General features: G+C 39.9%; 1 protein-coding gene across 1 annotated transcript; it reads right to left on the bottom strand.

Annotated features, from left to right (window-relative positions):
- Positions 1-11,594: 11,594 nt before the first annotated feature.
- On the bottom strand, positions 11,595-14,298 carry LOC104591903 (P-loop containing nucleoside triphosphate hydrolases superfamily protein). The gene has a single exon (XM_010251039.3). The coding sequence runs from the start codon at positions 14,162-14,164 to the stop codon at positions 12,035-12,037; it is 2,130 nt and encodes a 709-aa protein (XP_010249341.1). The 5' UTR covers positions 14,165-14,298; the 3' UTR covers positions 11,595-12,034.
- Between the last annotated feature and the right edge of the window lie 379 nt (positions 14,299-14,677).

The following is a 14,677-nucleotide window of genomic DNA, read 5'->3' as shown; positions in this document are numbered from 1 at the left end:
CATCCCACACACGGATATGCTGCCCATTCCCAATTCTCCACCTATAACCCTTCTCCAAAACAATGCGAGAATGCTAGATGCTTTTCCAAGTATAACTTGGATTATGCCCACATTGGGCTGCTAGAAAATCAACCCTAGGGAAGTATTTAGCCTTGAAAACACGGCAAACAAGAACATATGGGTTGGAAAGGATATTCCAGCCTTGCTTCGTAAGCATTGCTAAGTTAAAAGCTTGCATATCTCTAAACCCCATACCACCCTCTTCCTTTCTTGCACAAAGCTTCTCCCATCTAAGCCATTTAATGCCCCCGCCATTAGAGTTGGAATTACCCCACCAAAATGAGTTCATCATTCTCTCCAACTCTTTGCTAAAAGAGACATGAATCATAAAGGTACTCATGCAGTAGGAAGGGACAGCTTGAGCCATAGATTTAATTAAAATCTCCTTACCCGCACAAGACAAAAGCTTACTCTTCCAATCCTGCAATCTCTGCTATAGACGATCCCTGATAAATCTGAAGACTTCCTTATTCTTCCTACCTATCAGAGAAGGCAAGCCTAAGTACCTCCCTGTGTTAATAGGATTAACAACCCCCAACACACTAGTCACTCTAGCCTTTACATCCTGAGGCACATTTGAGCTAAAAAACACACCCGACTTCTGAAAATTGGTTGTTTGCCTCGATGCTTCTTCATAGACTTTTAGGATATTCTTCATGGCATTACATTCCCTTTCCTCGGCCTTAAAGAAGAAAAAAACTATCATCTGCAAACAAAAGGTGAGAAACACTAGGCACACCCCGACAAATACGACAACCAGAAATCAAACATTCTCTTTCAACTTTATACATCAAAGCAGATAATCCTTCAACACAAAATAAATAAATAAGGGGAAAGAATGTCACATTGGCGAAGACCTCTACCAGGAATAATAGGCCCAACCTCCATGCCATTGAAAGCCACAGAATAGGAAATTGTAGTGACACAAAGCATGATCAACCTAATCCATTTGTCAGAAAAACCCAATTTCTACATCATAAGCTTGAGAAACTACCAGTCCACCCGATCATAAGCCTTGCTAATGTCTATTTTGAGAGCAACCTCGCCCACCTTACCCTTCTGCTTCCTTCTCATAAAATGAATAAACTCAAAAGCTACCAAGACATTATCAGTGATAGCTCTTCCAGGCACGAAAGCAAATTGAGCATTCGAAATAATGTTAGGAAGAACCTTAAGACGATTAGCAAGCACTTTTGAGACGATCTTGTACAACACATTACAAAGAGAAATAGGTCTCAAATCTTTCATAGTTTTCGGGGACTCACACTTCGGAATAAGCACTATAGTAGTGTCATTTAGTGAAGCTGGAAACTCTTCTCTGGAAAGCCAAAACACGACAGCTTGAAAAATATCTTTACCAATTAAGGGCTAGAATTTCTAATAGAAAGCTGGATTTAGGCCATCCGGACCTGGGGACTTATCTGGATGCATTTGGAAAACAACTTCCTTAAACTCCTCAAAAGAAAATGGAGATAGCAACTTCTCATTGTCTGAGTCTGAAACTTTACAATCAACAAATCGAAACCATCAATAGCTTGACTAGAAGACAAGGAAAACAACTTACGAAAATAATCCTGGACCACTTGACAAAGACTACTCGGATAATCATGCCAATTACCCTCATCATCCATCAATCTCGAAGTTCTATTGGTCCTTTTCCTCATGGACGTTGCCGTGTGAAAATATTTAGTATTGGCATCACCATCGCGAAAACAAAAACTCTTGCTACGCTGACGCCAATAATCTTCCTCCTGCCCTAAAAGCTTTAAAAGTTCAATTTTCTTTTCTTTAACAGTCTCAATATTTGAAGGAATATTGTTGTCCCTGAGCCTCTCAATAACGGCTTTACATTGAGCAATATCCCTGGTGAATTTCTAATTCAGACTTGAACCCCATTTAGCAAGAGCTTTGCCACACTGATCCAAACGAGAAGAAACATCACCCATCCTCGACAAACTCCACGCATCCTCCACCGTTTTATTCAAACCTGGCTCCCGTAACCACCCATTTTCAAAGCGAAAGCGTAGCAGACGATGAACACAAGAAACACTCACTGTTTCTAATAGGATTGGATTATGGTCCGAAACAGGAGCAACCAAATTTCGAAGCTTTGTGTCCGAAAATAACCCCAACCACTCTCCTGAAGCAAAAGCCCTATCAATTCTTTCCTAGACCCATACCTTAGTCCCTCTATCTCTCTCCCATGTGAAGCAAGAGCCAATAATAGAAATCTCGTGAAGGTGACAATCTGAAATAGTCTCACGAAACCCAGCCAGAAGCCAGTTAGGATGATCCAATCTGCCCCGCTTATCCTCAAGAGAAAGCATGTCATTAAAGTCTCCAATGCAGCACCATGACAACCTAGAAGAAGCATAGATAGCATGAAGAAGATTCCATGAGTCCCTCCTACGACTTCTATCCGGATAACCGTAAAAGCCTGTTAATCTCCAATGACCCTTCTCATCATCACATACCTGCACATTAATATGATTATTCGAATAATCTAACAGAGAATACGTATTAGGAGCTTTCCAAAGAAAAGCAATACCACCACCCCTCCCTTTCCTATCCACCGTAAAAGCACCAACAAAGCCAATCTGAATTCGAATTTCTTCAATTTTATTGACATGAACAAGAGTTTCAATTAAAAAGATAGCATCTGGCTTACGAGAACGGATAAGTTCTCTAAGAGTACGAACTGCACGAGGATTGCCAAGTCCTCGGTAGTTCCAGTTTAAACATATCATGGTTCTCGGCAGGCCTGAGAACCAGGTCCTACCGTTAAAAAATGACTAACTAGAATATCATCCTCACTGTGTAACTAAACACTACTATTCCCAACTTCACCATTTGTGTCTTCACTCTCCACGACCATATGGTACGTTTTTAGTTCTGAATTTGAAGTCTCCACTGCTCTTCGTTTTTTCCTATCATCTTGCAAAGTCGGCCCATTATCTTCACGGTCCATGCCCATATCACTTTCTTTATCTGATTGCACGTGCTCCTTACCAACTTCATGATCTTTCTAATTAATTATAGAAGCATGCAGACACGTTGCCAAAGTCTTCGACATATTGCTTCTTTTACTGGAGCTTCCAAATTCAACAATGTAAGCCTTTCCGTAACCGTTATTCATATTAGCCATGCACGATCCCATATTTTCCGCCCTAACCTCATGCAACTTACCATCCTCACCCTGTATTCTCGTATCATTATCCCGTACCCACCGTTCCCCACCATGCACAGTTGTTCGTTTGTCCGGCGCTCGCAACCACTGCCCCCATTCATTCTTGACTTCTTCGTCGTTTGCAAAGAATAACTTGTCACAAAATCAATCTGTATGCCCCGATAAGCCACAAATGAAACAAAAGTGGCTCAGCCTTTCATACTTAAATTTCACCAACGACCATTCTCCACCCATCCTTCTGATCTTCTTCCATCACTTCAGGGGATTCCTCACGTCCAGCCGAACCTTTATACTCATAAAGTTCCTCCACAACCCCGAGTTGTTGTTGTCATCATATTCTACAAACTCCCCAATGAAATTACCTAATTGTTTTTCCATGTTTACAGACATAAAGCCTACTAGTAGGTCGTAAACTTGCACCCAATAATCAACATGAAACAAAGGTATTTGATTAGGGATCTCTCCAGGTTTCAGATGGTGTAGCAATAGGACATGATTATCATAAGTCCACGGACCACCCTCCAAGACACGTTTTAAATCCACACTATGAAAGAAATGGAATAAAAAACGTTGACCAGATATATCTTTAATACATACCCCCTTCCCTGGACGCCAAATACTCACCATTCTGTGCTTCATAACATTGAAGTTGATACTTCTGTCAGTGAGGAAACGACCAACTAGGCACATGTATCTCACCAGACTTTCGCTCTCAGTTCCCTGTTCCAGGATCAGTTCTTCCTCCTCTTCATCCATCAAAAATAACGCCACCATATGTTGATCCATCACAGGCAAGAGAAAACAATAGGACAAAGTATTCCACACGTGAAAACAGTCGAAAAAAGATGAATACCAACGCTCATAAACACAAGCAAGACAAATAGACAAGGGCACACTCTCATAGACGGAGAGAAGACACAACTCTCGCAAACGGTTCAATATAGAGGAACTCCTGGCCATAGTAGTTATGAAATGCTAAAAGGAAAACACCTTGAGCATTTCTAACAATATTTTTATGATGCTAGAATGGTATGATAGCAGAAGAATTGACTTGCCAAATTAGACACACACAACCAATGTTTTAAAAAAACGACTCAGAACAGAATTATTTGACCATCAGTTTTTTGGGTCAACGATTCTGTCCAGCAGTTATAATTTTAAAAAGAGAACGGTTCAACAGCCGAGTCAGGTTAAGGATGAAACAGAACCATTTGCCTGTATGGTTTCTAAGGGACCGACCACCCGTGAGTCACGACAGTTGGAAAACATTGCACACAACACAAGTAAATATAAACACACGGATGGTGATGAAGTAAGGGAGAAAAAAAACCTTCGAAAACTTTCATAAAAAACAGGACTTGAGCAAACCACTTCTAGCACTAGGCTTGTCCAGCAAGACAATTCCAATTTCTTCCTTCACCGATCAACCTCACTTCTAGAATCTAGACAACCCAACCTCGAATGACTTTAACAAGCAAGGCAAGCGTTTTAAAATGTGGAGGAAGTGAGGCGAGCAGGGACTAGGGTCTTCAGATGAGTGATGTAGAAACAACTACAAGGGATCTTCAACTAGTTTTTGTGATTAGAAACATGATTTTCAAAACCAACCGGAAAAACCGGGAACCGAACCGAACTTTTAAAAACCGGTTAGTATTTTTGAAAACCGAACCAAAACCAAACTTATTTAAAACTGAACAAACCGAACCAAAATTTTGTTTCAGTTATTTCGGTTGGTTCGGCTGTAACCAAAATACATTGACACCGTGTGCTAACTTAGTGACTTCCTGCAAAAATACTGTTATCTATTCGGGATCTGGGGTGGGGATTCCATCATGCCAATATAGGGATCAATGCTGTTGTTAGTTCAGTTGAAATCGAACTGTATAAGAAAAAAGAAAAAAAAAGGGGAAAAAGAACTACCAATCTACCAGACCGAAGAGAGGAAGAAGAGAAGGGGAAAAAGGAAAAAAGAGCTACAATCTACCAACCAGACCGAAGAGAAGACGGAACTATATAAAAAATTAAAAATAACAAGGGGGTTGTTCAAGGGGGATTGGTTAATGACGAATAAATGGGGAAAAAGAAAAATAACAAAAGAAAAATATTGTACCTGAGTTGCAAAGTCGTCGCCACCCGTCAAAGTATCACTTGCCGACGTTGCCGGCTTGCCACTCTTGCTGCCTTGCTGGTGAGTGGTGCGGTGGTGCCAAACTGAAACTGCCAGTGCCAGACCGAGAGGACGAAGAAACAAAGAGTAAGACAGTTCAGATTCAGAGGAAAACCGAAAACGTAGGGATTAATTTAAAGAAGAGAATAGGATTAGAGGAAGGAAGACATATAGATTAGAGAAGACTCAAGATGAACTGATGAAGAGAAGTCAAGAAGACAAGAACAACAAAAACCAAATTTTGGTTTTTAAAACCGAAATTTAAAAACCAAACCGAACCGTTTACCCGAACTAACCAAACCGATCAAGCCAAAACCGAAAATTTGGTTCGGTTATTTGGTTTCAACCGAACTATGTTCATCCCTAATTTTAGAGGAGAGTTATTGTGTTGCTATACAATTTCAAAAAAAGAATTACATCCCCTATGGGGTATTCAGGGGGCGTTCTTTTTCTGGATTTTGAGAGGGAAAAAGTTGGTCAATGAGATTTTGATTCTCATTGATAAAAAATCCCATATTCCTTTTTCAGATTTATGTGGGGACTACGGAAAGTTTATTTTCCTGGGTACCCATCTCCTAAGTGGGTAAAATAACATTCCCACCTTGGGGGAAAGTTGTCAACACTTGAATGGGACAAAAATGCCCCTTGTAATAATGAATTTTTATAGCTAAAATGGTCATTGTCTTGTTTGCATGGGAAATAAAAGAACATGGGTAAATGCACTTATCCGAGTAAATGTTTCTCAAAAAAAACTTCCGTGGGTAAGTAACTTACTAAAAAGCAAACGGGACCTCAGGTGTACGACTAAATGCCCAAAAAAAACGAAACCACATACCTAAACATTCATTAGTTTTCACAACATCAGAGCTATACACAGCCACAACATAATGATAATCATCCTGGTTCTGAGCAACCTGATTCAAACATCAATGTGAATACACAAGCATAAGAGCTAGAGTCAACCTATTGACTCTTAGAATCACCCCATCATTAGTTTTGTTTCTACTATAAATCACAAAGAACCCTAGTGCAAGACCCATAAGGAGACGTGCAACCTTGCAAAAACTGCAACCACCCATCAGCTTTAAATGCTATCACCACCTACAAATCCTTGTCCTAATGCCACATGGTTACCACTACAAATCCCTGTCTTATTTTAGTCAGAATAAGAATTCACTTCTCCCTGTCATAGAGTATAACTCATTTTTCCACCAAACCGCTCTATATGCAATCCACATCCATTACTACAACTGAAGCCACCTGCAGATCTCTTAACTAAAACACAATGCAGATCTATGGGAAAAAATAACAAAGATAGAATGGAAAAAATAAAACAAAAACAGAAAAAAACATCAATTACAAGGTTTGGCAAAACCACCTACATCTATGGGAGAGATAACTACTGTATTCCATTGTGAAGGGAAATGCGGACAAGCACAAGCACTTCTCCTAAAATCCTAGGCTCAAGGCCTTAACCCTTGCATACCTCATTCCACCATCAAAAAATTTCACAGAGAACATTCTGAAATTATCAAGCAGCATGAATAAATCTGTAAATTATATGTTGATTCATTGCCATTTCCCTACCTGATCTAGTGCTATTTCATCAAGCTCTTTCAATATCAATGGGCTGTTCCTTCCTCTAATGGCTGCTTTCATCATGGAGAGCTGCTGCCTTCTCTGCTAAAGTGAAACTCCAATGGAATGTTCTCCCTCTTGCTGTTTGTTGGGCAGTTTGGAGGGAAAGATTTTGTAGGGTCTTGGAAGGGAAACCTTTGCTGGTAGAAACCATCATTGGTAAAATACAGTGGTTCCTGATGAGATGGACAGGGACTACTACTTTTTGTTGGGGTTCAGTTGTCAAATATTAGAGATCAGTAGCATTCTATTATTTTTTGATCCTATATCTCATTGTCTCTCACCCTCAGTTATAGTAATACAAATACTTCTTTATAATTTATCAAAAAAATGTCATTCCCTATGCATATTAGTGTTGGAACTTACAAGACATCTATCTCATTGTCAATTTTATATTTTTTATCAATAACAATAATTTGAATAATTCAGAAAATCAATATACCCAGAAGGATACAAAGAAACTGCACAAGCAACATGAAACTGACAAGCCAAGGAAAGAGTTTGCATTTAGGCAGTTCTTTTGTTGGAAACATATTTACCCATGTCCCCTTGTCAAAAAATGCTAGCTAGATAAGTGGTATTCCCCCCTCCTGTGGTGTAAAAGGAGGCCTTAATTCGGATTTACAGCAATGCCAGGACCTGGTATTCCCCATTGAAACTGTTTCCTAGTCAATCCAATCTTAGGCAAAGTATCAGCTATTGAATTAGCTGATCAAGGAGCCTACCTGAATGAGCAATTCAGATTGAATGCCGAAGCAATGACTTCTCTGATCAGCTGCCAAAGTCTCCAGGAACCCTCATTTTTGTACTCCAGCCATCCCAAAACTACCTTATAGTCCTTGTAGAAGTGCATGATATATCCCAGCCTTTTACGACCCACCAAATAACTTGTTCATTTACAGACAAAGTAAATGTCATTCAGTTTGGCCACTTCAGCTGTTATCAAATGGCCCTTAAGGTTTTGGCTTACAGGCTTAATAGTTCACTCAGGTAAACTCAGGTAAGGTTTTGGCCAATGACAGCTGATTCGCTAGAAAGGAAAAAAGAGTGAGAAGAGCAGCTTTAAAATTGAGGGCACCAGACCAGAGATGCTTTCTTGAGTTATAGTTTGTTCTTTGCATTATTATGCACCAGCTTCATGCAGTCGGACCAGTTGATTGTATGTTATTATGAATCAACAGAACTTCTTTGATCCTTGTCAAAGATTAAATAAATACCTCCTAACATGCTCAAAAATACTCAACTCCCATATTTGTATTCATGCAACATTACAACTACTCAAGTTCATCTTATTCTCAACTACTAGCACTTGTGGACAACTTTCCTGCAAAGTACAAAAGCACCACCAGTGATTTTCTTTTTTTTGATAAGTAGCACCACCAATGAAATTTATCAAATTGGGTTCTAAAATTAAAGAATTGGAAGAGTAACAGATGGCTAGCATTCAAAAATATAAGAAAACTCCAATGGTAATATTCCAATATGCCAAGGCTCTTTCATAATGGAGATATGACTAAATCATATCTTTTTGTATTAATTATCTATAAATTTACCAGGCTTTTAAAAGAAAGAGGCCAGTAGATTAAGAATATAAATTTACCAGGCAAAGCTAGAGTGACAGAGAGATGCTTTAGAAAAAAAAATGTGGTAAAGATAAGCCACACTAAGAATATATGTATTCCAATTCTAATAGAAATAGTAGGAGCAGTGCCTGTGCAGTTAGGAAAGAGGACTAAGAAATATTCCAAATAGCTATTTCGATTACCTTGACTCAACCATCCCAATGAAAATAGGGTGGTTGAAGTTGAAATGCAAAGGTTCATCTGACATATTATAAGGATGTTTAGATAAGATGCATTCAACAACTGATTGTTTCACCATGAATCAGGAATATAAAACCCCTGATTATGCATTATTACTGCATGAATCATATTGGTTGAAAGATCAAACACAAACTAATCAAGAATTTAAGATGTGACATCTTAGATCAACTTATGAGGGTGTTTAGACAAGATGCATTCAACAACTGACTGTTTTACCATGAATCAGGAATATAAAACCCCTGATTATGCATTATTTCTGCATGAATCATATTATTTAAGATGTGGCATCTTGGATAAGTTTTCTGCTTTTCCGTCTTTCAATGTGCCACATCAGAATGGTGGCTTGAGATAAACACCTTCTGCTTAGACGCTTAGAATGTGTTTCAACAACTGATTATTGTTGAAACACCTAATTATGCATTATTTCTGAATGGTGTTCTTGGACCAGTCTTTGTTGAAAGTTGAAACGCCAGATTTTTTTTTCTGTAGTATGTGTTTCAACAACTGATTGTTTCACCATGAATCAAGAATGCAAAACACCTGACTATGCATTATTTCTGCATGAATCATATTGGTTGAAAGTTGAAAAACATACTGATTAAGCATTTAAGATGTGACATCTTAGGTAAGTTTTCTGCTTTTCCATTTTTCAATACTTTCTCTACTTGATCAGTCTTGTTTGGATAACAGAATTTAGCCAGTTTCCCCTTCTATCTTTTGTACTTGTTCTTCCTACCTTGCTCTTCTTCAAACTTCCAACCTGGTAGGATCTTTTCTTTTGTTTTTTGATCAGCAAAAAGATTTCATTAATATATTAAGAACTTCATACAGTTAATAAAGCAATCCACCATCCCAAATTACATCAGGTTACAATGTAGCCAAAACAAAAGAGGCCTCTCAACCCCTTGTTTTGCTAACACATCTGTCATCCCATTCGCAGTCCTTCTTACCCATCTAAAATTAGAGTTAAATCTCTTTGCTAGGAGATCAATTTCCCTGAAAGCATGTCCGTATTTCCAAGGGGCTGAATTGACTTTCTTAGTCCATGATATGACTAATTGTGTCCTCTAACTTCCAATTATCTAACTCCAAGCTGTACTGCAAGTCTCATTCCTTGTAAGAGAGCCAATGTTTCAGCCTGAACTGAGTCTCCAAAGCCATTCGGTCCTGAAAACAAGGCCACTACCACTCCTTGGTTATTTCTAAATACTCGCCCTATAACCTGCTCATCCTAGATTGCCCAACGAGAACCTGGTAGGATCATTTCCAACAAAGGAAGTTTGGTGTAGCCCTGTACCCCCCCCCCAAAAAAAAAAAAAAAGAAAAGGGCATTTTGCTGAGAGGTGGTGCTCCAGGAAATCAATAGCTTGGACATTGAAATTGTTTTTAGAGATAGCCATGGAGCTATATTAGCATTATTTCCAGGACCATTGATGTATGGGATTCTACAAGAGCTAAGCTGCAAGTAGTTTTTTATGGATTGGAAATGCAAAGGAAGCTGAATATGAAGAATATAGTGGTAGAAGAAGATTCAAAGACGGTAATTGGTTGGCTAAATATAAAACTCAAAGAACATGGCCACAGAGTTCGGATTGGGTTTGAATTGGGATTCAGCTCTCATCCGTTGTGGCTTTCTATTGGTTGTTACGGAGTCCAGTGAGGTTTTTTTTGGGGTTGGTCAAGTGGTTTGTTAGATGAGTTCAGGAGTGTTGTTTTGAGCTGGTTGTCTGGGTTTGGTTTGACTGTTTATAATCATGTTTTTTTATGTTTGGTGTTTATGTTTGTTGGGGTAGCTCTTTGGGTCAACTTTTGTGTATTTTTTTTCTTTTGATAAAATTGTTTATTTTACTTTCAAAAAAAAAAACAAATGAAAAATATTTGTAAGCAGCAATGTAAAGCAAAAGGAGGGTTAGGTGGTGAAATGCCAGCCTAACCAAAAACTACATGTTTTCTATATAACATTCTCTCTTCATGATCAATGAAGACTATTTGTTAACAATCCAAAAAAAAAATAAATGACAAGGACGATGTAAAATAAATGTGTAGCAAGACTAGGAAACATATAATTAGAAACTGGCTGGGGAGAGGCAGAAGTATCCATAATACAGATCAAGCAGTGAGAAGAAGCTTCCTGAAATGCTTTAATTTTGTGAATGGATGACCAATGAATACAGAAGCAGAAAAAAAGTTACTTGATGCTAGTCTAAGGCTCTAAAAGATGAAGGACAAGTCCAAAGATGTGTGGTTTTGAAACCAGGCAGAATATATAGCACTTGATGGAGTGCTATACTAGTTAGTAGAACTAAGGTTCGTATAGTGATGATTCAGTGTCTGTCATGTCTATGACTTTTCCATGTTCTGACTTGATTATTATACCATAAGGGAAAGGAAATATATGAGTGTATATCATTATCTAAATGCATTGCTGGACCTAATTCATATTCCATTAAAGACAAAATCTTGTTCTGTCATAGTTAGATTAAGACATTTTCCAGTGAGTAATGATTTAAAAGAGCCACAAAAAGAATAACAAATGTTAACAAGTCCTATAACTTTAGTTTGTGTAATAACACAAGATTTTCTATATTCTTGCAATTCAAACTTCAAAAGGAGCTGATACTAGACAAAGAACCATGATAATGTATGGGATGAAATTAGTCACAAACCAAACAAAGAATCAAGTTATTCTAAAGTGATGGGTATAAAAGGATCATTGGAATTTTAAATCCAGACAAACCATAAAAAACAGTATATAACAAGTAAAAAACGTTTAACTTCCAATCAAAATCAGCAAAAGCAAAAAGAGAGAACTGCCCAAGTGAAAGAAAAAAAAAAAACAAAATAACTGGTTAAAAAACACAGTAAATGACATCTGACTAGGTTATATGGATCACTGCAACAGGAAATGTTCTTCATCAGAAGAAAACAAGAAAAAAAAAAAAAAACACTAAACTTTTCTTTTGAAGAAACAATGTACCTTCAGATCTCAGAATTTCACACCCTGGATACCTATCTTCCCATCAAAAAGCAAATTTTTTTTCCTGATTATGTAACAGTAATCAGAATAGGCATCATCAAGTCCAAGCAAGTAAAATGGGATCAAATACAGCATTCTAGGCTGGGCCATCAACAAGAAGAGTCTTCTAAAACCCAAAACCCTCAATGAGCAAAAACAGTGTCATTCCGTCTAGGTGGTCTGTCAGGAATTGTTCCTGGCTTAAATTTTGAAGCCTCATGTCTTGCTAGCTCAGGAGGAACAGGGCTGTTGCTCTGAACAAGCATCTGCTTCAGATCATAGAACACATCAGTGTCATGCAGTGTCAGGAATGTTGTCGCCACACCAGTCTTCCCTGCACGCCCTGTCCGTCCAATGCGATGTGTGTACATTTCAATGTTCCCTGGCATATCATAATTTATAACATGAGCCACATCAGGTATATCAATTCCACGCCCTGCTACATCTGTGGCAACAAGAACATTAAACCGCTTTGTCCTAAATCCTTCAAGGCTGATCTCACGCTGTTCTTGTGATTTCCCTCCATGCAATGTGGTTACACGATAACCCTCCTTATCCAAAGTCTTGGCAAGTGTATCAGCAGATTTCTTAGTATTAATGAACACAATTGCTGTCTTATCTCCAAGGTCATTTAATAACTTACGCAACCTTGGCATTTTTTCCGATTCCTTCAGCATGATCACATGCTGAGTAATGAGCTCAGTAGCCTTTCCAGCAGTACCAATGGTGACCACAACAGGGTTCCTTAAGTACTTCCTTGCAAGACGCTCCACAGCCGGGGGCATTGTCGCACTGAACATGTACGTAGTCCGGTAAATTCGCTTCTCATCTAGTTCTTCATCTTCATTCTCCGGTTTTAGGTTGCTAGAAGGCATTGCATCCAAGACGCCCACAACTTGTGGCTCAAAACCCATATCGATCATTCTGTCAGCCTCATCAAGGACTACGTAGTTACACTGGTTAAGAACAGCATATCGCCTCTCCAAACAGTCAATCAGACGCCCCGGTGTTGCAATTACAACCTCACATCCCTGCCTGATTTTAAAACCCTGCTCTTCAATTGACTGTCCACCAACAATAGAGACCACTTTAATACCCAAGTAATGCGCAAATTTCACAGTTTCATCTTCAATCTGTTGCGCAAGTTCCCTAGTGGGTGCCATGACAACAGCATAGGGCCCTTCTGCCTCATTCTCTTCGTTCATAGGGGGAAGTCTAGAAATGTAAGTCAACATAGGAAGAACAAATGCAGCAGTCTTACCCGAACCTGTCTCTGCAATGCCAATAACATCGCGCTGTTGCAGACCAAGCGGAATGGCAGCCATCTGGATCGGAGATGGCATCTTGTAGCCTGCCTTCTTCACCGCCTTCAAGAGTTCGAGAGTCAATCCGCTCTCTTCCCAATTCCGCATAGGACGAGGTAACTTTGACCCCTTATACGAAATATTGAAATCTTCCCTGAAAATTCTCCAATCCCTCTCGGTCATCTCGTCGAGCTTCTTCTCCGACCAGTGCCGATCGACCCTCATATCAAAAGTATCATATAGATCTGCGGCCTCTTCTTTTAGACGCTGCGCAGCGGCCTCCTCCGGTTTCTCCTCCAGACCCTCCTTTCTTCGTATTTCATCTCGCATTTCTTTCTCATTCTTCGCAGCAAGCTTTTTCTGCTCACGACGGTCCATGCCGGCGCGAAACCCTCTGCCAAACAATAGCTGAGCCTCGTGAGGGTTTTGGTAAAGAATATTCATGTCGCGGGAGGTGTCCTCGGTGTTCTCCCAATCGAATGAAAATCGAAACTTCTCGCTTGGCTTGATAACCCGCTTCTTAGGTTTTTTGGTGCCCAGATACTGTTCTTTAATAGATTCGAGTTCCTTCTCTCGTTCTCTTTCAGCCTGCTTTTCTATTCGTGCTCGTTCACGGGATTTGTTATCTTCCTCGCGTTCACGCTCGCGGTTGCGACGCTCGGACTCCCGTTCGCGTTCACGTTCACGTTCGCGGTCACGATCTCGGTTGCGGTCGCGGTCGCGGTCGCGGGAGCGGTGTTGGCGGCTGTCGCGGCTAGGAGAGTGGTCGGAAGATTTCCTAGAGCGGTTCTGTTGTTGCTGCTGCTGCTGCTGCTGTTGGAGTAGTTGTTCGGCCCGTCGCTTTTGCTCGGTTACTTCTTCCTCGCGGCGTTGAAGGGCTAATTGTTCGCGTTGAGCTTTGGTGAGGAAGACGGGTTTTTTGATATTGGTTGCGGCAGTGACGCCGAGGTCATCGACCGAGCGTTTCATGGTGTCGTCGTCGTCGAACGTGGGAGAAGATCGCTTGGCTGCTTGCAGGAGGGGAAAAGCAGATGATGGAAGGGTCCGGAAAATTTGGGGATACCGCCTATAACTTTTACTAGAGCCCCCCCTCTCTCTCTCGCTATCTTTGTTCATTTTAGAGTCATTTACTTAAAACACCTCTAGTTTAACATAACTACTGAACACCCCCAATAGTTTGTGCATCACTGAAACACCCCTCATGGTTTAGCCACCCATGGTTTTCAAAACCGGACCGGACCGGACGGTCGGACCGGGAAACCGGTAACGGTCAGCCATTTGGGTCCGGTTTTACTATAAACCAGAAAATTGAAAAAAAAATGTTGAAAAGTAAAAAAAACTGCTGACCTGGGTGCTCGGACCGCTAAACCGTTCGACCCGAGCAACGGTTCGCGGGTTAATATTTTTATTTTTAATGTTTTAAATAAAAAAACAAAGGATAAAATGCCAATTATATCCCACGATTTTCGAATCCCAATCCCC

Source organism: Nelumbo nucifera, chromosome 4 (genome assembly GCF_055504915.1).
Source record: "Nelumbo nucifera cultivar China Antique chromosome 4, China Antique-T2T, whole genome shotgun sequence".
Classification (NCBI taxonomy): Eukaryota; Viridiplantae; Streptophyta; class Magnoliopsida; order Proteales; family Nelumbonaceae; genus Nelumbo; species Nelumbo nucifera.
Note: the sequence above shows the minus strand (reverse complement) of the source record. Positions and strands in the feature narration are given on the sequence as shown.